Below are 21,899 nucleotides of genomic sequence, written 5' to 3' on the forward strand. Positions count from 1 at the left end.
TGTGTCTGTGTGTGCGTGCACGCACACACATGCATAGCTGGGAATTCCAGGACAAGGGCACCATGGGATCAGCGGGTAGAAAGGTTGGGGTATGCTGCTAGAGACCTGCCTACTGATCCTGAGGGTTAAGAGTTCTGGAAGGCTAGGTAAGGCCAAACCACAGACTCCTGTGGTTTGCCACTCTAAGACTTCTGGGTTTGATTCTGTGGGCAATGGGGAGCCATTGAAGACTCTGGGCCTGGCTTGATGGCTGTCCTAGCTCTCAGGCTTGAGCTGGGATTACACCTTCATTATGGGGCAAAGTGGAATCTGCAACCACCTTGCCTGCCTGCTCACCAAGTAGGTGTGGCACCACCAGGCCGGTGCTGACAAGTTAATTTCCTGATTATGAGATAATCATTTCCTAGGGAATCGGGCAGCCAGCTCCCGCCCTGGAGGCCTCTCTGGCTCATCTTTATTCAAGGCGCTGCTCTGCAGAGCTTTCTGCTTCTCCCCCACCTAGGGGCTCCTCTGGAGTCTGGCCGTGCTAGCCAAAACATCCCTCTCAGCACATATTTCACAAGCAACTGACCAGTTCCTGCTGGACTTTGTTTATCCTCCAGCCCTGGGCTCAACAGATTAGGGCTCTTTTGCGTTCCACTTTCCATCATCTGCCCCTCATGAGCAGGAGGCTTGGAGAGGAAAGATTTCAGAAACAAGGTTTACTGAACCACAAAAAAAAGGAAGCCAAGAGGGAAACAGGTGAGGTGTGGACGAGCAATGGGAAGGCAGCCACAGGGCCCTCAGCACTGGGCAGCCTCCAGGAACCGTTGGGCAGGAGGGAACAGATTTCTAATGAAGCAGGAAGGATTTAGGTCAGACGGTGGGAGAATTTCCTGACTGCTAAAGTATCGTCTGTAGGGGTTGTGAGAGGTCTCGGGCTCTTGCCCAAGGCTGGGGAATGAACTGAAGAGCTCCTAAAAAGTATTTTAATCTCCAAGTGTTTATCGATCCATCCAACCTGTGTTCAAGGGCCAGCTAGTTCAGTCTCCCTCATCGTCCAGATGGAGAAAGTGAGCCTCAGAAAGGTGGCTGGGGAGACCGGACAAGACAGTGAACTCGCCCCTGGAGCCTCACCCCTGAGAAGGCCCCAGCTGCATCCCACCAGGGAAGGGGCAGATGGTCTTTGTCCCCGGTTCCCGAGGGCTGGCACAGGAGACATCAGCAGCTCCAGACCCAGCGTTGAGCAGGAGGACAGGGTGGGCTTGTCCCAAGCACACGGGCCCCAAGAGTCAGTATGACAGGTTCCTCCTACTGTGCCCCTGCACACTCCCACGGAGGAAGCTCCAGGGGCGGAGCCAGGACATGTCTTCACTGCCCTGGAGGGTTGAAGGGGCTGCTATAGCTAAAAGGCTTACCCCACACCAGTGGCTGGCTGTCTCCCTGTGAAATGAATGGCCCCGGGACCCTATTTCCTTGCACCCAGCTCCTCCCCAGCCAAGCAGCCTGGCTTTGGCCATCTCAAGGGTCTTCGCCACCCTGTGACTCAGCATCCCTGCCATCCTGGCCCAGGCTCTGTGCAGCCTGCATCCAAGGAAGAACGCCCACAGAGGCCAGCACAGGGCCTCAGGCCCCGAGTCAGGTGGAGGACAATTAGAAGTGGAAGAATGGAGACAATGAATTCTGAAGTGGGGCTGGGTCAACCCAAGGCCACACAGGCCTATAACACAGTAGGGTAAGACCCCAGGCTCCTGTCTCCCTCCTGGGAGGAAGAAATGGATGGCGGCCAGGGTTTCCTTGGGCAGTCTGAGCAAGCCCATCCACCCAGTCTTTGGATGGTGAGGCCCGCCCCAGCCTACCCCCGACCAGTGGTGCTGGGGGCTTGGGAGAAGACCGAGCAGGGCTGTAGGTGACCCAGGGAGCTGGATGTGTATCTTTAGGCCCAGGAGGGGAATGTACAGCCATTCACTGTAGCATGTTTGTGGAGCGAGTCAGAGGCAACCTGGGGGTCTAAAACAGGAGGCTGGCCGGGCACGGTCACTCACACCTGTAATCCCAGCACTTTGGGAGGCCGAGGCCGGTGGAACACTTGAGATCAGGAGTTCGAGACCAGCCTGTCCAACATGGGGAAACCTCATCTCTACTAAAAATACAAAATTTAGCCAGGCGTGGTGGCACACACCTGTAATGCCAGCTACTCGGGAGGCTGAGGCAGGAGAATTGCTTGAAAATACAAAAATTAGCCAGGCATGGTGGCATGCGCATGGTCCTAGCTACTTGGGAAGCTGAGATGGAAGGATCGCTTGAACCCAGGAAGCGGATGTTGCAGTGAGCCGAGATCGTGCCACTGCACTCCAGCCTGGGCTGATGGTTTCCCCTGTATTTGGAGTAAGCAAAAAGACCTCATTTGGCTGGGTGCAGTGGTTCACGCCTGCAATCCCAGGACTTTGGGAGGCTGAGGCAGGAGGATCACTTGAGTCCAGAAGATCGAGGCTGCAGTTAGCCAAGTTCATGCCACTGCATTCCAGCCTGGACAACAGAGCAAGACCCTGTCTCAAAGAAAAAAGAAAAGGTGGAGGTGGCATGGGGAGCTGAATGTGTACCTTCACCAAGTCCAGGATCTTCCTTTAAAATGCATACTTTTTGAGGTGAGGGCTGATCACACAGTCTGAGAGTAACTGGACTTCACCCAACATTGGCCACTCTGCTTGGAGGGCCTATTGTACCTTACAAGCCAGAAATTGCAGACCAGCCTCCCTACTCCTACACTGAGCGTGTCCACCAGCCCCCAACTCAATCAACCCCTCCTTATCCCCTTCCAACCTCACATAAGCCCCCAGCCCCAAGCCCTGCAGAGGGGCCAAGAGCCCAAGCCTACAGGCCTGACTGCTGACGAAATGTCCCCTGGGAGAGCTGTCCAGAGAAGGAGGCATTGTTCCTTCCTGGAAAAACATACCAGCCGTGGGAGGGGGTCTGCTGTTCTCTGGGACCTCGGCAAGGATCCTGAGGGTGAGGCGGGGGGGCCTGGCCTGAACTCCTGAGGCTACTCCTTTCCAGCAGCTTCCCCAAGCTGCTGCCTCTTGTGTCACCCCCACGGCCATGAGGGTGTGACAGAGTAGAGCACAGAGAGGAGGCCACTGGGGGAGTACAGGAGGCCCCGGTGATGGTTAGAGATGTAGAACAAAGAAAATTACAAAATAATGGTGAGAGTGATTCCATTTAAGTTCTAGAAAAGGCATAACTAATCTACAGTGATTAGAAGCAGTGCAGTGGCTGCCTGGGGTGGTGGAGGCGGGGCGGGGACTTACAGGGAAGGTACCAGAGGGTAATGGAAACAATCCACAGCTTGATTGTGGTGGAAGCTACACGGCTTTCTACATTTGTTAGAACTTATCAAACTGTACACCTAAAATCTGTGCATTTCACTGTGTATAAATTATAGCTCAAAAAAGTTTATTTTTATAAAGAGTGACAGGAGGAGTCCTGGGAGGGCAAGGAGACCTAGGATCCCCTCCTGGGGTACCCTGGCTCCCTGTGTGACCCTGCGCAGATTTATGGGCCTGAGCCTCAGTTTCCTCCAGTGCTTCCAAAGACATTGTGTGCCTTGGTGTCTTGGGGGCAGGACATGGAACACACTTCGGATTGCCTGGAACAGTCATTAAAGAGGCTCTCCTGACAGAGCCTGAGGGGCTTTGGGCCAGTCAGTCACCCCTAAAACAAAAGTTGCTCCACTGAGGGCAAGTAGGACTCAGGCCCTGCCCATAGAACCCCGTCTGGAAGGGAGGAGACACACACAGGTTAGTATGGTGAAATCTAAGTGTAGATCAATACAAATGGGGTAGTGAGAGAGGAGAAGTGTGTGCAGCCTGAGATATCATTACAATCAGGGGAGACTTCCCACAGGAAGAGGCCCTTGCCTGAGCATGAGATTCCTCAACAATAAGAGGAAGAAGATGATAATCTGTGGGAGGGTCAAGGCTCAGATTGTGACCAGCAGCCCCAAGCTGTTTGTCCTCAGCCTCTCTTCCAAATCTCCACATGCAGTACTCTACAAATGCCCCTTCTCCATACCTCTGACACTTATAACCCTACCCCACTCAGTTTTAATCAAAAGGCTTGATGATATCACAGCAATTCCTTTTTTAAGGTTTTTTTTTTTTTTTTTTTTTTTTTTCTTTAGCTGAAGAGCTTTCGCCCATCATCAGGGGACAAACAGAAATGAGCCTGAGATTCAGAATTGCTGATAGGCATCAGACCTTGGTCTGTGACCAGGATCAGGGCCCAGTCTGTGACCAGGATCAGGGTTCAGTGTGTGACCAGCATCGGGGCTCAGACTGTGGTCAGGAACAGGGCTTGGTGTGTGATCAAGGCTCAGGGTGTGCCCAGGGCCAGGGTTCAGTGTGTGACCAAGGTCAGGGCTTAATGTGACCAGGATCAGAGGTCAGTCTGTGACCAAGGTCAGGGCGCAGACTGTGATCAGGCACAGGGCTCAGTGTGTGTACATAGTCAGGGCTGGGAGAGGCCAGGAACAGCACTGGCCCTCACTGGCCCCACCTGGCCTCTTCCTCCCCACTCCTCCAACTTCCCGGGGTTGCGTAGCCAGCTCATGAAATAGCCTAGAGAGGAAGGGTCAGGCAAGAAAAGCTTTGTGGAGCCATCTGTGCAGTATTTCTTGAAACTGGGCCTGGGGTGGGGGCAGCAAGCTGTCTGATGTCAAATGCTGGGTCTCCTGAGTCTTAAAGGCCCAGCTACCCCACCCTATACACAGCTGAGGGAAAGGCACTGGCTGATGGGGACGGGGCCCATCCCCAGTCCTCACCCCTCCCCCAGAGGCTTCCAGGGTCCAGAGAGTGAGAACCAGCTCCCAGCTGGCTTGAGGGCCTATGGGTCCCTTGGGAAATGACTGCAAACATTCCTAGGGGCTCAAGTAACAGGGCCTAGGCTGGCCAAGAAGTCCCCCACCAGCCAGGAGCCACCTCATCCTCACCCACCCTTGCACTCCAAGCTTCCTCTTCATTCCAAGTAGGTGAGATCACCCTGGCTGCCTGGACCAGGCTCCCCCATGAGGCCCAGGTCCCAGGGAGAGCAACGCTAGGGTCTGGGAACTCAGGGTGGTGTGGGGAGGGGAACATGCAGGCAGACACTTCTGCCAATGGCTTAGAAGCCAGCCTTCCCCTCCTTGGCCTCATCTTCCAGACCTAAAAGCTGATGAGAGGGTCTTGGCAGCAGGAAAGGGGTGGGAAACCCCTCCATGGGACTTAAGTCCTCCCACCTTGCCTGCTGTCACCCTTCCCGAATCCCTCAAGAGCAGAGTACTTCAAAGAAACTAAGAGGAGCTTATAGCCTCATCTTATCACTTTCCTGACAAAATCCCTGAGGCCAGAGAGGACAGGGAATTAGAGGCCCCAGGACCACTCCCCTTTAAGTCAGTGGCTGGGCTGGGATAGAGCCCAGGGCCCTGGAGTCCCCCCTGCCCACACCCACCCCTGCCCGCACCCACCCCAGCCCACATCCCGTCACTCCAACATTAAGGTATTCCTTCTTCATTCCAATGCGGGATGGAGTCTGGACACCTAAGTGTGGTTTCTGCTTATTCCTAGTAACTCCTGCTCAGACTAATGCATGCCCAGGGAGGAAGGTGGAGGGGCAGGAACAGGATGGACAGGCCCCAGGCTCTGGCACATCCTGGGGAACAAGGGACCACAAGGACGGGGGCAGCCTCCAGACTTCCCCTGGGTGCTTGACCCCAGGCCTTGCAGGGTAGGGAGCCAGGGTCTCCCTCAGATTGGTGGCCAGAGGTTGCAGACAGAGGAGGGTGTGGTCAGGTCTAGGGGGCTGATGGCAGGAAGTGGTGGCAGGTGATTGGGGGCGGGGGTACGGGGAGGAGTGGCTGTGCCAGGCAGAAAGGAATTCTGAGAAGGTCGGGCTGGGTGCCCAGGCTGCGAATCTTGCCCTGTCAGCAGCCTGCTCTGGGGAAATGTTTTCCTTCTAGCCCATCCCTTCCTGCCCACCCCGACTCCTGCCAGCCTGCATCCACCTGGCTCTGCCCATGAACCTTCAGGGACACACTCCAGGCCAGAAGCCCAGGACTCTCTTGGTGGTTCACAAAGAATGCTGACTGCAGGGATGAGAGGAACGGAGGGTGTCTGGGGGCTGCTGTCCAGAGGCCTGGGGAGTAAGGACTCGAGGGAGGGCCTCTGTCAGGAAGTTACATGGTTCACTCATTCCTGCCTCCAGGTCTTCGTTCATGCTGTTCCCCCTGCCGAGGACACCCTTTCCTGCTCTCTGGTTCTCTAAATCCTGCCCCATCTCCCAGATCTTGTTCATGTCCAAGCTTTTCCAGGAAGTCTTAGCAGCTCCCACACCACAGAGCTCGAGATGCAAGCTCTTGCTGCCTGACTTCCCTGACCCCACACGTGAGCCCAGGACCCAATGCCCAAGGAGAATGGCAAAGGGTTTTGGGGTATGAGAGGATGTTTGGGGTATGAGGAGGTGTCTGGGCATTAACAGTGGCCAACCTGATGCTCTCAATGTCATGCTCTTCCTCCCTCCTCCCTCTCTCCCACTGCCCACTCCAGGTCTCCCTGACTTGGTCCCAGACCCCAACTATGTGCAAGCATCCACTTATGTGCAGAGAGCCCACCTGTACTCCCTGCGCTGTGCTGCGGAGGAGAAGTGTCTGGCCAGGTAAGCAGCTGAGGCAGAAGTGTAGAGTGTTGGGATAGTCCCTGGGAGTCACCCAGAGCCCAGCCTAGCTGCGGCTGCCAGCTAGGCTGTCTGCAAGCTGATGACCCTGGCCAAATGCCCTGGCCTCCCAGGACCCTGACCTTTTCATCAGTGAGCCTTGCCTGCCCTGAGGGAGTCAGGAGGGGAGGGGAGCAAGCGGGGACCCAGCATTTCTGTATACTGTACCTTACTATACAAGGTACTTCACTTTCACTGTGGCACTTCATCTTCACACAAGCCCTGAAGGCATGGGTTGCCCCCTCAGGAAACTGAGGAGCAATGAAAGGAACTCAAACCTTTTGGATCTGAGCTGCTTAATGAGAAGGTTCCTCTTGGGAACCCAGGCTTCCAGTGCTCATAGAGGGACCTATGGAAGTCCTACTGGGTGGATGTACCTGCAGCATAGAGCCCAGGACTATGGAGCCATGTCCACAGAGGACAGCTGTGGCTTTGGCTGGCCCAGGCTGCCTCTGCCTGGTCACAGCAGGGGCAGTGAGCCCCGGAGACAAAGAAGCTTCAGTTGTATGTTGCACTGGAAAGAGGGGAAGGAGACCAGTTTCCATGAACCCAGAAGGTGAGCACAGCTGGCTCGCCATTGTTCATGGGTGATCCTGCCTCTCACAGTGTTTGCTTCTAATTTATTAGCAGTTCATATTCTGCTGGAATATAGGTTCTTTGGGGATACCTCCCTGGGCTAAAATAATTAGTTAAGATTATGTTATCTGCTTCTTTTGTTAATATCCCTCTATGTTGAAAGCACCTATTTTTCTTAATTACCTGCTTTTTGGACATTTGAACTCTGTGTTTAGTTTGACTTTCTACTATCTAGGAAACCCTTCAGAATCTCAACATTTTCTCATTTCTAGAACTTCTAGTTCACTGCCACTATAAGTAGCTGATCATAAACCCTTATCTATCTGTAACAAGATAAAAGAGCTTGCACCAGAATGTAACTCAACTCACTCCTTCATTGAGAAAGTCTCGTTTAAAAAAAGAAAAAGTGTCCGCTCAACTAAGCACAGTGATTAGGAATGTTGTCGATGTACATTCTGGTGCAAGTTCCCGATCCCATCCCAGACGGGCATCCGTGTGGAAACTGCCCCTGGTCCAGGGACCACAGGCTGAGTACCACTCAGCCAGCCTGTCTGGGCAGTTCTTGTCTTGTTTCAGTTGTCCTGGGGAAGAGAACGTAATGGTCCTGCTGGAATTCCTCCAGCAATTAGGAACTTACAGCCTCTATGACAGCCCTTCCAGTCTTAAGAGAATTAGTCAAAGCCAAACTGTTAATATCACGCCTCTTCATGAAGGATCCTGAGTGCCCGGACCTGCGTCCCAGCTGGGGAGAGGAGGCAGCCTGTTCTCTGTCCTGGAGGGTCTCCTGGTACAGCTGGAGAGAACAGCCCTCACCTGTACCCCAGTGACAGAACCAAGACACGAGTGGGACAAGAGCCAGAAGGATTGGTTCACAGGCCAGGGCTGCTGGAGGTCAGAGGAGGGAGGGCTCAGCAAGGGCTGAGGCCTCAGAGGAGGTGGGCACAAGAGTTCAGACCTGGAGAACCCTGCAGAACTGGAGCCCTGGGGCAGGAGGGCCTCTGAGATCATTTGAAGTATGGGCCACAGGCTGGTGCCAGTTCACACGCTGCAGGCAGAACCCAGAGAAAGAAAAGGACCGCTTCCAAGTCTCACCGCCAATTTGTGGCCAAGCTGGGCCTAGAACCTAGACCCTTATGGTTTCCCACGGTGTGCTGAGCCGAACAGAAGGGCAGGATTTAACTGAACAGAGGGAAGGAGGATGTTTTGTTTCAACCCAGACACAGACAGATTCCAAGCCTCCCCCAGACAAGGCTGAGGGCCTTTCATCCTGGCAGACAGTCTGAGCCGCCTGTTGTCCAGACATTCTCTCAAAGAGAGCGCTAATCCCTACGACTGGCCACCACTCCCCTCTGGCCTTAGGACTGGACTTTAATGAGTGCCAGGGAAGAGCCCCTGAGGCCAACAGGGTTAGCTGTCAGCCATCAGCTGAAGAGGGGAGGGGCCTTCAGCCCCCCTTCCTGTTCCTACCACACACGTGTGTGCGCGTGTGTGTATGTGTGCATATGTGTGTGTCTCGCCTCACTGCAGCCTCTCGTTCCTCTTTCCACCTTTTTCCTTTTGTCACAAGGCCTGCCTCAGTTGGAAATCTGGAGTCAGCAGGTGAATTGTGAGCAGGCAATTCATACCAGACCCACGATCCCTGAATAGAAAAGGACAGGTTGCCAGCCTGAAAACATGCAATCAGGGAGAGGTGGCCTGGTCATACCCAACCCAGTGCAAGATGTAGGTGGTATTGGGCTGTGCCGCAGTCAGTGCTGTTAGAGCTCACAGGCAATCGGATCCTCTAAGTAGAGCAATCCAGGCAGACTTCCTGGAGGAGGGGACTTTTGAGTTGACCCTAGGAGGCTGGGTGAGTTTTGGAATTCTGAGTCAAGCAAATAGCATGGGGAAAAAAGTATGGGTCAGGGAAAAAGTTCAGCCTGTTTGGAAAATAGGCTTTGAAGCAGGAACCCAGCGTGTGTAGGGGAGTGGAAGGGCAGATGGGACTAGAAAAGTGAAGAGGCTTTGACCAGAGGACCTCAAGTCTGTTTTTCAGGCCCACACCCAAGACATGGCATACTTTTGTCAACAATTAGGGCTCTGTCTGGAGGAAAGAAGACTTATCAGAATCTCCTGGAGAAGACTTTTTTTTTCTTTCTTTCTTTTTTAGAAAGGGGGTCTCACTCTGTTGCCCAGACTAGAGTGCAGCAGCGCAATTATAGCTCATTACAGCCTCAAACTCCTGGGCTCAAGGTATCAGTCTCCAAGTAGCTGGGGCTACAGGCATAAGCCACCTTATCCGGCTAATTTTTTAATTTTTAAAAAATTTATTTAATTAAATTAATTTTTTAAATTTTCTCACTGTGTTGCCCAGGCTGGTCTCAAACTATTGGCCTCAAGTGATCCTCCTGCCTCAACCTCCCAAAGCTCTGTAATTACAGGCATGAGCCAAAGTGCCTGGCTCCCGCAACAGGGCTGTTTTTCAAAGGCCCTTCAGAGATTTCTTATGTGCTCCTGCACCCAGGGGCTGACCCCAGCTGAGTCACCTGCAGGTATCAGGGACACTGCCGTGCCTGGTACCGCTTTAGAAAGATGCTGTTGGCAGCTGCCGGCCACATGGTGGAGGCCAGAAAGGAGGGGACAGCCAGGATTTCACGGGGTCAGAAGACAGAGGAAGAGGCCTGAGCCTCTGCCACAGTTCGGGGAGTCAGAGGAGAAGATCTTCAGGGACAAGTGGTGGGGCTGCAGAACCAGTGGCCAAGGGCTGGGGGTGGGACTGAGGGGGCCCATGCTGGGTTCTGGTGTCACTATGCCCCAACCCCCCCCTTACCTCCCCTGTCGTCCCTGCAGCACAGCCTATGCCCCTGAGGCCACCGACTACGATGTGCGGGTGCTGCTGCGCTTCCCCCAGCGTGTGAAGAACCAGGGCACAGCGGACTTCCTCCCCAACCGGCCACGGCACACCTGGGAGTGGCACAGCTGCCACCAGTGAGTGGGGAGGGGCTGGGCCCATCCTCTTCCACTTCTCCTCTGGACCAGGGACCTTGGTGCCTGAGCTCCCCTCCTGCCACGAGCACTCTGAGAGACACAGATACTGGATTAGAGGGCCCAGGGAGGTGTTATCTGCCAACTCTTGCCACTGGGGCAAGTGTTTCTCAGAGAAGTCTTAGCCAAAGGTAGGCTGGAAAATGGAAGGATTGGTCTCAATAAGGGATGGAAATGTCTAGAATACAGGGCATTGCCCAGTGAGGCCATTACAGGTGGGAGCCCAAAAAGGAAGTGAGGGGTCCAGAGCATGTGCTGTCCTGGAGTGACCCACCTAGGTGGGGCGCACAGAGGGGCCACCCCGCAGGACTCAGGGGACAGGAGAGCCTAGATTGGCCAGGAGGCTGTGCCACAGCGGGGTCACCTGAGCCCATCTCAGGATGAGGACAGGATGAGAGGCCCAGGGAACACTAGGCCCTCTTCTCTCTCTTTCTCTCTCCTCTCCTCTGCCTCTAGACATTACCACAGCATGGATGAGTTCAGCCACTACGACCTACTGGATGCAGCCACAGGCAAGAAGGTGGCTGAGGGCCACAAGGCCAGTTTCTGCCTGGAGGACAGCACCTGTGACTTCGGCAACCTCAAGCGCTATGCATGCACCTCTCATACCCAGGTTGGGCTGGAGAGATGGGGTTCAGGGCACAGGCGGATGAGGAGTGGGGAGACAGAGCAAGGCCTGCTGAGGCCGGCTGAGGCCTGGCTAGTGCCAAGGCTTCTGGCCACTCAGCTCTGCTCACAGTGAAGGTCTTCTCACCAGTCCTCAGGCTGCCACAGTGCCCTGCAGAGACTGTTCTCTCCCTGCCCAAGCCCCTTCCCATGTTATTCCCAGGCGATCTGCTCATGGAGAGAAGGAAACATTGCAACAGTCTGGAGAGCAACATGTCCCATTAGCCTGTTCACCCACCCATATCCCTCTTTGCATCAGCCAACCTAAACATCCACAAACTGTCTGTCTGTCCCGTCTCTCTTTATCCATTCTGCCATCCATCTTGCCCACGCATACCGGCACATCCATCTCATCCCTCCCACCTGGCTATTAGAGATCTCTGTCTTTCCTCTGGTCCGTCTAGCCAGTGACTTTAGGAAGGGGTGGACCCACCCTGAGCAGTTGCCCTGGGCCAGGGTCAGGGGAGAAACCCAGGGGAAGATGGGCCTGAAACTCCTGAAAGTGGGCATGGGGTGGCTCTGGGGAACCAGCAGCATCAGCCGCTCCTCTTGTCCCTTTCCCAGGGCCTGAGCCCAGGCTGCTATGACACCTACAACGCAGATATCGACTGCCAGTGGATTGACATAACCGATGTGCAGCCTGGGAACTACATCCTCAAGGTGGGCCTCTGAGTCTGGGGCTTTCTCTCCAACCGGATGTTCATCATTCCTGAAAGAAGCTTCAGCCTCTGGGCCTCTTCCCTTCTCCCCAGCTGCTGAGCAGAGGCAGCATCCGAGGCATCCCTCAAGGTTCAGGCTTCCCAGCCGAAGATTTAGGTCTCAGGCTGGCATAGCCTCTCTCTCCATAAAGAACCCAAGGAACCTTTGCCCCAGCTGTGGTAATGCTAGAGGCAGTGGTGATATTGTCTCCCTAAGTGACAAAGGACCAGAGAGAGCAAGGAAGACTTGGAGAACCATGTGGTCTCTCTTCTTGTCTTCGGACAGGGCAGACTTTGTATCATTTGGGAGACAGATGAGAGGCCGTTGGCTCCTTACAGGGACCCCTGCAAAGCCAAGGGCTCCTGTGACCAAGACCCTTTTAGCCTGAACCTCTCCTACTCTGATGGACACTCACCCCATCGCCTCTTCCCTTGGTTGGGAGAAAAGTAGAAAAGCATATTAACAACACACAGCCAGACTTGGTACATACGTGTAGGCCAGGTTGTCATGGGCCCACCTGGGGAAGCCATGTCTCAGCCTCCTCCACACAGGTATAAAATGAGTAGGGATCATTCCACCAGTTCATCTGGACCCACTCAGAAGCAGAAAAGCAGCTCAGTAAGGGAAGAGCAGTGAAGCCAGATTTGCAGGCGGAGGCCTTCCCTGCAGAAAGTCAGCTGGTGGAGAGATGCGTCCAGCAGTGGTTCTCTGCGGTTCCCTCCTGAGTGCCCCTCAGCAGGCTCCAAGCTTGCTCCTCCAGGGCCTGGGGTTGTCCAGTATATTTTTTCTTTTCCTCATTCATCCACTCAGTCAAACACATAGGAAGTCCCCTCTGAGTTCTAGGCACTGGACACAAAAACCACATAAGCAATACAGTTCACAGTCCCTGCGCTTTGGGAGCATACCAGGATTTGAAAGTCACATCCCTGCATCTGTTCTTAGACGTTCTGTGAATAAAGCTGGCCCTTCCCTAGTTAATCCAACATTTAAAAGTGTTGTATCCCAACAGCTCCTTTTCAGACAAAAAGCATAGACAGGAATGCATAGGGAACAACTTTGAGCCTTGGCGTTGGGGAGGCCAGGTGTCGAGTCCCTGCTCAGCTCCTCATTACTGCATTCCCAGGGGCAGGATCCAACCTCTCCAACCCCAAATGCCCCATGCAGGGCCCACCTGGCACAGTCTCTCGCTCTAGGGAAACATCCAATCTTCTGATAAGGGGGATCAGATGATGTTTGCTTGGGTTACCAGCTGCCTCTTCTTTCCCCTCTGTGTCTCTCTAGCAGTGTGTCTCTGTCTCCATGTCTCTTGGCCTCACATGGTCTTTCTCTGTCTCCTGTCTATGTCCCCTCTCTGTCTGTCTGTCTGCCTCCTTACCACCTTCTCTGGTGAGCGGTTGAGGTGCAGCCCCCCGACTAGACTCCCTTTCTCCCTGTTTCTCTTCTTCCTCAGGTGCACGTGAACCCAAAGTATATTGTTTTAGAGTCTGACTTCACCAACAACGTGGTGAGATGCAACATTCACTACACAGGTCGCTACGTTTCTACAACAAACTGCAAAATTGTCCAGTAAGTGCTTGCCCCCCATCCTTCCTAGCCCTGTCCCTTTCCTGCCTGGGGAGCAGGCAAGGCCACCTGAAATATCTAAGATACCTGCACTTTAGGTCACCTTGATGGCCGAATGCAGCTGCAGCAGGGCCCAGCAAAAAGAGCCTTGTCCGTGCCAACCCCAAGCTGAGTGTTTACGGTGGGGCTCAGGCTGTAGGGTGTTGATCTGGGGCTGTATCCTGTGGCTCCCTGAGATGTCCCAAGTGAAAACCAGCAGAAGGCAGAGTCATTTGGTGCAAGGCCACGAGCTCTGCAGTCCCAGTTCCACAGCTTCCTCGCTCTGTGACATTGGGTAACTACTGCACTTCCCTGAGCTACTTTCCTCAACTATAAAATAGGTATTTCCACATAGGCTGGGGCTGAGGATCTATAGGCCTGATGTCCGCATGTTCAACAGCCCAGCACACAGTGGCACACAGTGAACAGCAGCTGTGATCATTAGTGTCCTTATCAAGTGGACTGGATTAAACAGTCACAGATTAGAAGTGATTCTGGTTAAAAGGAGCCATCTTCAGTCCCTAGGCCCCTGTTGTAGAGGAAGTCCCTAAAACCTGGGCCTGGGATTTTAGCACATGGCTGCTGGGTAGGGTCCTCAGTCTTTCTCCTGATCCCCACGTGAAGTACTTTGCAGAGGGACCCCCTTCCTTACAAGCTCACAAGGAAACCCTACCACACTCCAGATCAAAGGAATCCTTTTCCATTAAAAAAAAAAAAAAAAAAAAAAAAAAAGTCCTAGAGCTTTCGGCTTTACTTCATCAACTGGGAGAAAGGTAGTAGAGATCTCAAGGCCCAGAGAGGTATCTTTCCCTAAAAGTGTATGCTTATTAATGGATGGCAGGTATGAGAGATTAAGCCTATGACTGTGGTCAGGGTGTGGTGTATGGCCAGGTCAGGGCTCAATCTGTGACCAGGGCCAGGGCTCAGTGTGTGACCAGGATCAGGGCTCAGTGTGTGGCCAGAGTCAGGGCCCAGTGTGTAGCCAGACTCAGGGCTCAATCTGTGACCAGGGCCAGGGCTCAGTGTGTAACCAGGATTAGGGCTCAGTGTGTGACCAGGATCAGGGCTCAGTGTGTGGCCAGAGTCAGGGCCCAGTGTGTAGCCAGACTCAGGGCTCAATCTGTGACCAGGGCCAGGGCTCAGTGTGTGACCAGGATCAGGGCTCAGTGTGTGGCCAGGGCCAGGGCTCAGTCTGTGACCAGGGCCAGGCTCATTTAGAGACAGCCCTCTCACATTTGGCTGCTACCACCAACCTAACTGTTCACAGCATGCTGCCACCACATCATGAATATTAAAAATGGGAACAGCAGCCTCTAGTTCAGTGCAGAGATTAGGTTCCTCAGGAGTAGAATGAGATCAGAATTCCCGAGGGCACACAGCGTGTTTGAAAGGACGAACTCCTATCCCATCACTGGCAGTTTGGCTCTTTAGTAGGCCTGGGTTCCTAGCACATTCTTGCTCCTCAGGGCCTGTCTTAGCTATTCAAGACCCAGGGGTCACCTAAGTGGTAGAAGCCATTCTAGGGAAGGAGGAGGAAGGAAGAATGGGGTATCCAGGAAACAAAGGAGGCTGCTGGGGGCTCAGGGAGGCAGGGAGTCCCACCTGCTGCTGGGAAAGGGGGATGGGAACAGAAACAGCGTCCCATGTCCCAGGTGCCTGGAGCAGCCAGCGGGGCTCTCGGCAAGGCAGATGGAGAAGCAGCCTGCGCTGCCCTCCCAGCTCCCGGGGGCCTGTGGGCAGCAGGGGGTGCCAAATCCCTTCCTTCCAAGAGCTCTTTACATAAGTGCTTGGAAAGGCTGGGTCTTATTAGAGTGTCTCAGTCTCTGTGACCCTGACCACAGGCAGGCGGCTGGGCCAGCGTGCACAGGAAGCTGGACAGAGCGTTCCCAGAAAGGCCACGGGACTGACGCCTGTGGGTTTCCATCGTACTTCTGGAGGAAAAAGGAGGCTTTAAAAAAAGGTTCTGAGTTAGAAAAAACAAGAAAGTATTTCCAGACAGTAGCAGCTCTGCTAATGGCCTAGAAAACAATCTGGGACTAGGGCATGGGGAGGGGAATGTGCTGAGACTGTGCCCTGGGTGGGTGGGAGTCCATCGAACCCCTCCTTCTGGAGCTGGGCTGAGGGGGTCGGCACTTTCTCTTGAGGGAAATGGAGGCCCATGCCTGCCCTGCCACGAGGGATCTGGGCTGCGGGAGGGAAGCCCTGGCTGAGGGGACCACGGGGGCCCCACTTTGCAGCCCCTCATTGACCCACTGTCTTTCCTTCCTCAGATCCTGATCTCTGGGAGGGACAGATGGCCAATCTCTCCCCTTCTAAAGCAGGCCCTGCTCCCCTGGCAGCCTCCCGCCGAGGGGCCCAGTCCCCCAACCCACCGGCAGGGGCATCCCTCCCTGCCGGCCTCAGGGAGCGAACGTGGATGGAAACCACAGGGATTCCGGATGCCAGACCCCATTTTATACTTCACTTTTCTCTACAGCGTTGTTTTGTTGTTGTTGGTTTTTATTTTTTATACTTTGGCCATACCACAGAGCTAGATTGCCCAGGTCTGGGCTGAATAAAACAAGGTTTTTCTATTCTGCGGCTCTGCGTGCGGCCTGCTGGCTGGCCAGCCACAGCTAGTTTGGGCCTGGGGGATGTCCTTGGGCGTCATCCTTCCCCTCGCCAAATGTGGAAAGGGCAGCCACCACCCGGTCAGGACCACAGCGACCATGAGGGCGCTGAGCCCATCGTGGAAGCCTGTGGGGTTGAGCCCTTGGCCAAGCCTGTTGTATGGGAATGGGACCACATCCGACTAGGGGAGGGCCCTGCAATGGGGTGGGCAGTGCCAGCCTGCTCTCCCTGCTTAGCCCCTGCTCCTATCTGGGCTCGTGTGCCCACTGCTGCCCCTTCTCAGCCTTCAGCCTCACACTCCCACCGTCCCCCACTCCCAGCCCTCTCACTCTCACACCATTCGCTCTCTACCAGTCATCCACTCCCTTACAATTGCAGGTTCCCGAATTCAGTCTCCTGAAGGCCAGGCACTGTGCTAGGGCACACGCAGGAGCATCGTAGCTCCTGCCCTCCGGGAGCGCACAACCACAGGGAACAGGGAGCACGCAGTGCCCAGTGAGGCAGAACCTAGGGGCACCAGGGAGCCTTCACATAGGAGAGGGCCTCCTTCCAGGCAGGGAGGGGAGAAGAGGATTCTTGGCAGAGAGACCGCCTTGAGCAGAGATCATAGGGTGGAGCTATAGGCTGATGGTGTGAGTGGGAGATGGAGGGAGGCCCCATGGCCCTGCAGCCCCCGTCCCCTGCCTTGGCTGTGGCATCCCAGAGGTCCTGGACACTGGGATGGACCAGGAAGAAGCGAGAGGGTGGTGCCTCTCCTCCTCCCCTGACCAGTGAGCCCTCGGGATGCCTCCAGACCCACCTGCTTCCCTGTGGGGGCAACACCAGTGAGAAAGGGAAAGAGACTTTGTCCAAGTACCAGGGCTCTGGATTCCAGGGCCAATCCTGCTCACTGCTGTGTGACTGTGGGCAAGTGAGACTTCACCTCAGTTTCCTCACGAGTAAGATGGGAATGCCCTCCTGCTTGGCTCCCACACTGACATGGAGAGTTGATGAGCTACTGCTGCCAGGGAGGCACCGGGGGAGCTACAGGGTGTTGGCACCCACCCCTCCAGATCTTGGTGGGTCCCCGCCCATTAGCAGAGGTCCTCCAAGGAGGTGTCCCCTGCTTTTGGCTCTGATGTGACCCTTGCCTCAGGGCCCCTGGTAGCCAGGAGGTTTTCTGATGCAGTAGAGAGGGAGGGCTTCTTGGAGCCATGCTGTGCATCCAGGAGGGTCCTGGCCCAGTACCCTGGAGCCCTTGGGCCACTCACCAGCCCAGGCAGTAGGGTGGAGTGGGTGTGGCTGTAGCCCTCTCTCGCCTTCCCTCTGCAAGTCTGGCTGGGATTTAACTCTGCTGACAGGGTAGGTGCTGCAGCTCTGCCACTCTCCCTCTGGAGCTGGACCAGGAGGGCTGAGAGGAGTACGGGCACATGTCTGTCATCCAGGGCCGCAATTCTGCTGCATCCCCTGCCGGTGTGTGCCTCCCAAGATGCCATCCTTATTGCAGCCCCACCCCCTCTCCTTCCTAGGTACTCCCAGGAGTGAGCTGGGGACGGGGCAGACAAGGTCAACCAATTCCAGGCTGTCAGGAGGCCCCTATGAGGTAGAGACAAAAGCCCCCATTTCTCAGGTCAGAAAACTGAAGGCTGTCTGAGACCACAGGCAAGTTCAAGGCAGACACAGTGCTGGAGCTCACGTCTCTAAGCCCTAGGCCAGGGCCAAATGCCGGGTGTGCGCAGTTTTCTGGGGAGATCTGTACCTTCAGCAGATGTTCAAGGGGGAGCTATGGCCCTGAACACAGAATTGGATGGAAGGAGAGAGTAAGGGTGGCTTTTCCAAAAAGCCCACACATCATGAAGTGTGGGGAGGTGGGGAGCATACAAGGAGACTCCCAAACACAGTGCTCCAGCATGCACGTGAACCTTCGGCCTGGAGTTCAGGTTCTGGGGGGCTAGTGGATGTCCCCAAGCCTGTCCTCAGAGTGAGGACACCTGGGCCAGTCCTCACATGCTGGGAGGACTCTGAGATTAGATCTCTGGGGAGGGGCTTCAGATAACCCTTTGCCCCCCCCAAAAAGCAAAGAAGGCTTTCACCCAAAGGAGAAGAGAGAGAGAGAGAAGAGAGAAGACAGCCACGATGCGCAGGGACCAGGGCAGCCCTCACCACTTCCTGGCTGACCTGTCAGTGCCCTATCAGTGCAGCTTCATGGCACTGTCCAGCAGTAATGGCCCCTCAGGAAAGGAGATGCACTGCTCCCACCTCAGGAGACAGGGTCTCCTCAGGTATTTTGACTCCATGTAGAATGGCAGAGTCTCCCTGGGAGTGGGGAGAGAAAAACTGTCAAGACGGCAGGAGCCTGGCAAGCACTGAGCTGAGGGGGGTGGCTGGGAGAGGAGTGCCCTTCCAGCTCGGCCTCGGCCTCTTGAGATCTGTCTGGCTGGCACTGCGTGGCAGACAGCCTGCTTGTTCCTTGTTCTTGCTGTCACCTGGCTCGGGCCCCTCCCCAGATAGAGCTCACCTGGTGGGCTCACCCCACCAAGCCAGGCCCAGGGAGAGGTGTGTGAGGCCCACAGGAGGCCAGGTCACATGACGCAGGGACTCAGGCCCACTGGTCCCCTCACCCTTCCGTTTGCCCCTTCAAGGCCAGCTGAAACCCTGATTTCTCGAAGCCTTCCTTAACCATCCCCTCTCCCCTTCAACTGGCCTCACTGAGGACTCTCCCACCCCCACCCTGCCATGGACACACATGGGTGTGGGAGGAGGCACCCAGGCCTTGATGCTGGACAAAGGTTACGTAGGTGCCATCTCAGCCAGGTCCAGTGACTCACGCCTGTAATTCCAGCACTGTGGGAGGCTGAGGCGGGCAGATCACTTGGGGTCAGGAGTTCGAGACCAGCCTGGCCAACATGGCAAAACCCCACCTCTGCTAAAAATACAAAAGTTAGCTGGGCACGGTGGCACCCACCTGTAATCCCAGCTATTCGGGAGGCTGAGGCAGGAGAATCGCTTGAACCCAGGAGGTGGAGGTTGCAGTGAGCCAAGATTGTGTCACTGCACTCTAGCCTGAGATAGAGTGAGACTCTATCTCAAACAGACAAACAAATAAACAAACAATCATAGGTGCCATCTTTGCTCCTGACCCAGCACCTCCTTCTGGGCTGCACGGACCAAGAGGGTCTCTGCTGGTACACTGGGCACTGGTGTGCAGGAATCCACTTGGGCTGTAAGGGCCTGGAGTCACCTGCCCAGCATCCCTCCCTGTCCTCTTCTTGCTCAGCCCCAGTGCTGGGGAGCTCACTGCTTCTCAAGACATTTGCTGTTAGAAACACCTTGAGGTGAAACAGACCCCCCACCCTACCCCACAGCCTTCCCTTGGGCTGGTCCTCAGGGTCTGCTAAGTAAACGACTGGTGGATGTGACTGGACAGCAGGAAGGACAGAGAGAGCAGAGGCAACGCCTGGCAGGGGGCGCAGCTGTGGCCCTGACTCTGTCCTTCAGTGGGCCTCAGTCTCCCCATCTGTCCTGAGGGGACTGAGTGTCTTGCTAGTCCTTGCCTGGCAGAGAAGAGGGGGCAGGGGAAGAGAAGAGAGGGAGGGGAGGAAACGGGAGGTAGAAGAAAGCTGAGTAGGGAGTGGTAGGCAAAGTCCAACCTGGGGGAAGGTGAGCAGGCAGCAGGGGGACTGCCTCAAAAGGGGAGCAGGGAGCCAGCAGAGGCACTGCTGGGACTGCTGCCTGGAGGGCTGGGGCATTATCTGGCTTGGAGGATGCCACAGACAGAGGCCTGAAGTGGGGATACTGGACCTCAAACCAGGGCTGGCCTGAAACCCTTAGAAGGGCCTGCTGATAGAGACAGAGGTGCGCTGGGCCCTTGGCAGGGCGGGGTGGGCTTTGAAAGCCAGCACGACAGGACCAGCCCAGACCTGACCCCTCCATGGCCTACCATCCCGGCCACAGCCTTGACCTTCTCCCTCCCCCGCACCTCAGATGCCCACACACCCTGTGCACTACGCTGTGCCCTCCCACCCAGGGCAGCAGCCCCCTGCAGGGAGGGCCCAGGCTAAAATCCCACCCATTCTGTCTCCTCTCCTTCCATTAGAATCCCACCTGTTTTGAGAAGTTAGCTGGGCCTATGTTAAGGAAGCACCTGATAACCAAGGTGAGAGTGGTGGCGCTGGTCCCATGTCCTGTCTCACTTTTAGATGAAGAGTTTCTTCATCCTCAAAAAAAATGACTTGGAAGAGAGCCCTTTAATAGACTTCTCAGCCAGGGGTGGAGGGCTTGTAAGGACATTTCCAGATCCTTGAAAACAGAACTTCCAACGTTTAACCCTGGAGAGAGTGGGAGCCCGGGCCCCAACTCCTTACCCTGCCCAAGCCTCTTCTCTGAACTGGAGGCCTCTGAGCCTGACTCTGTGCACCCTAACGCTGGCCCACAAGCCATGGCTCCCTTCTGATGTCCCCTGAGGCCGCTGGCATTGGCAAGGGCTCCCTCAGCACCTCCTGGCGGGTGGGGGGGGGGAACTCCTGGCGGGTGGGGGGGGGGGTTCCCGCTTTCCCTACTTATTCCAGCATTGGTTAGGGGGCCCACTTCCCAGCTCCTGCCAGGCCTCTCCACCCATTTGTGGTCAAGGCAAGAGAGACCACACCCCCTTGGATGTCCAGGCACTGAGTCCCTGCCGGCTACTCATATGGATGGGCCCTCCCCAGCTGCTCCTCACCACAGCTGCGTCCGGGTCCACACCACAACCACAGCATTGTTGGAAAGCAACTGCACACCTCCCTGCAACTTCCCCTCGCATCCCCCAGACTGAGTCATGCAGGCGGTGCCCGTGAGCAGGCCTGGCCAGGGTTGGCACCAGCTGGCCAGAGAGAATGAGAGGCACTGACCACACCCAGGAACCTCCCCAAAGTCCATGCATAGGAGTCAGGAGAGCAGCCAGATGCTGGGACCCAAGGGTGCCTGTGACACACACCACCCGGAAAGTTGCAGCTGAGCTTTTCTGAGAAGCATGACAAAGTCCTGGAAAAGTTTTAACTACAAAACTCAACATATGGAAGGCAGAGGAAGCAGGTATGGATTCTGGTCTCCTTTTACGTGAAATAGCTTCTAAAAAAAACTGTTTCAAAATCACATTTAATATGCGTTGAGCCCCCTGGCTACTAGGTGGGAAATTCAAAGACCTGAATCATTTACTCCCACCCTAGATGCCTAGAACTTCAGAACTTCAGAGAGGAGTCCTGCGGTCTTCAGTCCTCCCGGTCACCGATCCCTGGCTCATTCACTCTCCTCTAGGGGCGGTGTCTCCACTTCCTGCAAAGCTTGGGCACATGGGCAGCCATGTCCCTCGAGGTTCGCCACCTCCCCAGGGCACTGCCAGGAGGCACTGTCCTCACTATTAGCAGAGTCAGAGCCACCACCACGACCATAGCCACTACCTCCCCAGCCTGGGGAACTCTCCCAGCCTCTTTCCTCGGCCTGTCTTCACTGCCTCCTAACTACTCACTCCTTTCCTCTTCCTCTCTGGGGCAACCTTCCATTATCCCTGCCATGTGCCTTGGTTCACGGATCAACTTTGGATTCTGGCCCTTGAGATGAGAAATCACAGGTACCTTCTAGAAATGAGAAAGAAGAAAAGACCCAGCAGGGGAATGCCAATAATGTTAGTGACACTCACCAACTTCTTCAACACTTAGCCATGGGCCAGGCCCTGCCCTAAATGCTCTACGAAGGTTAAGGCCATTTAATTCTCACAAGAGCCTTATGAGGGAGATGCTGTCATTCCCATTTTGCAGATGGACAAGCTGAGGCACAGAGAAGTCATGTGACTTGCCCCAGTTCCATCAGCTAGTGAATGGGAGAGCCAGAATTCCAACACAGGCACATTTCTGGAGACAGGGCATGGGTTCCTCCAGGTCCTCAAAGGCGTCTGGGACCAGCAAAGAAGCCATAGGTCTGTGCTCTGAAACATGGTCACAGCACTGTTCAAACTGTCACCTCCTTCCTCCACGAGCCCTCTAGAA

General features: G+C 55.2%; 1 protein-coding gene across 1 annotated transcript in view; it reads left to right on the forward strand.

Annotated features, from left to right (window-relative positions):
* Positions 1–15,863, forward strand: part of LOXL1 (lysyl oxidase like 1) — a 25,605-nt gene extending 9,742 nt beyond the window's left edge. Inside the window, exons 2-7 of the mRNA XM_005560003.4 lie at positions 6,558–6,666; positions 10,129–10,266; positions 10,780–10,936; positions 11,554–11,649; positions 13,139–13,254; positions 15,561–15,863. Coding sequence (XP_005560060.4) covers positions 6,558–6,666; positions 10,129–10,266; positions 10,780–10,936; positions 11,554–11,649; positions 13,139–13,254; positions 15,561–15,567 — 623 coding nt within the window. The 3' untranslated portion in view covers positions 15,568–15,863. The remainder of the gene's footprint in view (positions 1–6,557; positions 6,667–10,128; positions 10,267–10,779; positions 10,937–11,553; positions 11,650–13,138; positions 13,255–15,560) is intronic.
* The last annotated feature ends 6,036 nt before the right edge of the window (positions 15,864–21,899 follow it).

The sequence above is a fragment of the Macaca fascicularis genome, chromosome 7 (assembly GCF_037993035.2).
Source record: "Macaca fascicularis isolate 582-1 chromosome 7, T2T-MFA8v1.1".
Lineage (NCBI taxonomy): Eukaryota > Metazoa > Chordata > Mammalia > Primates > Cercopithecidae > Macaca > Macaca fascicularis.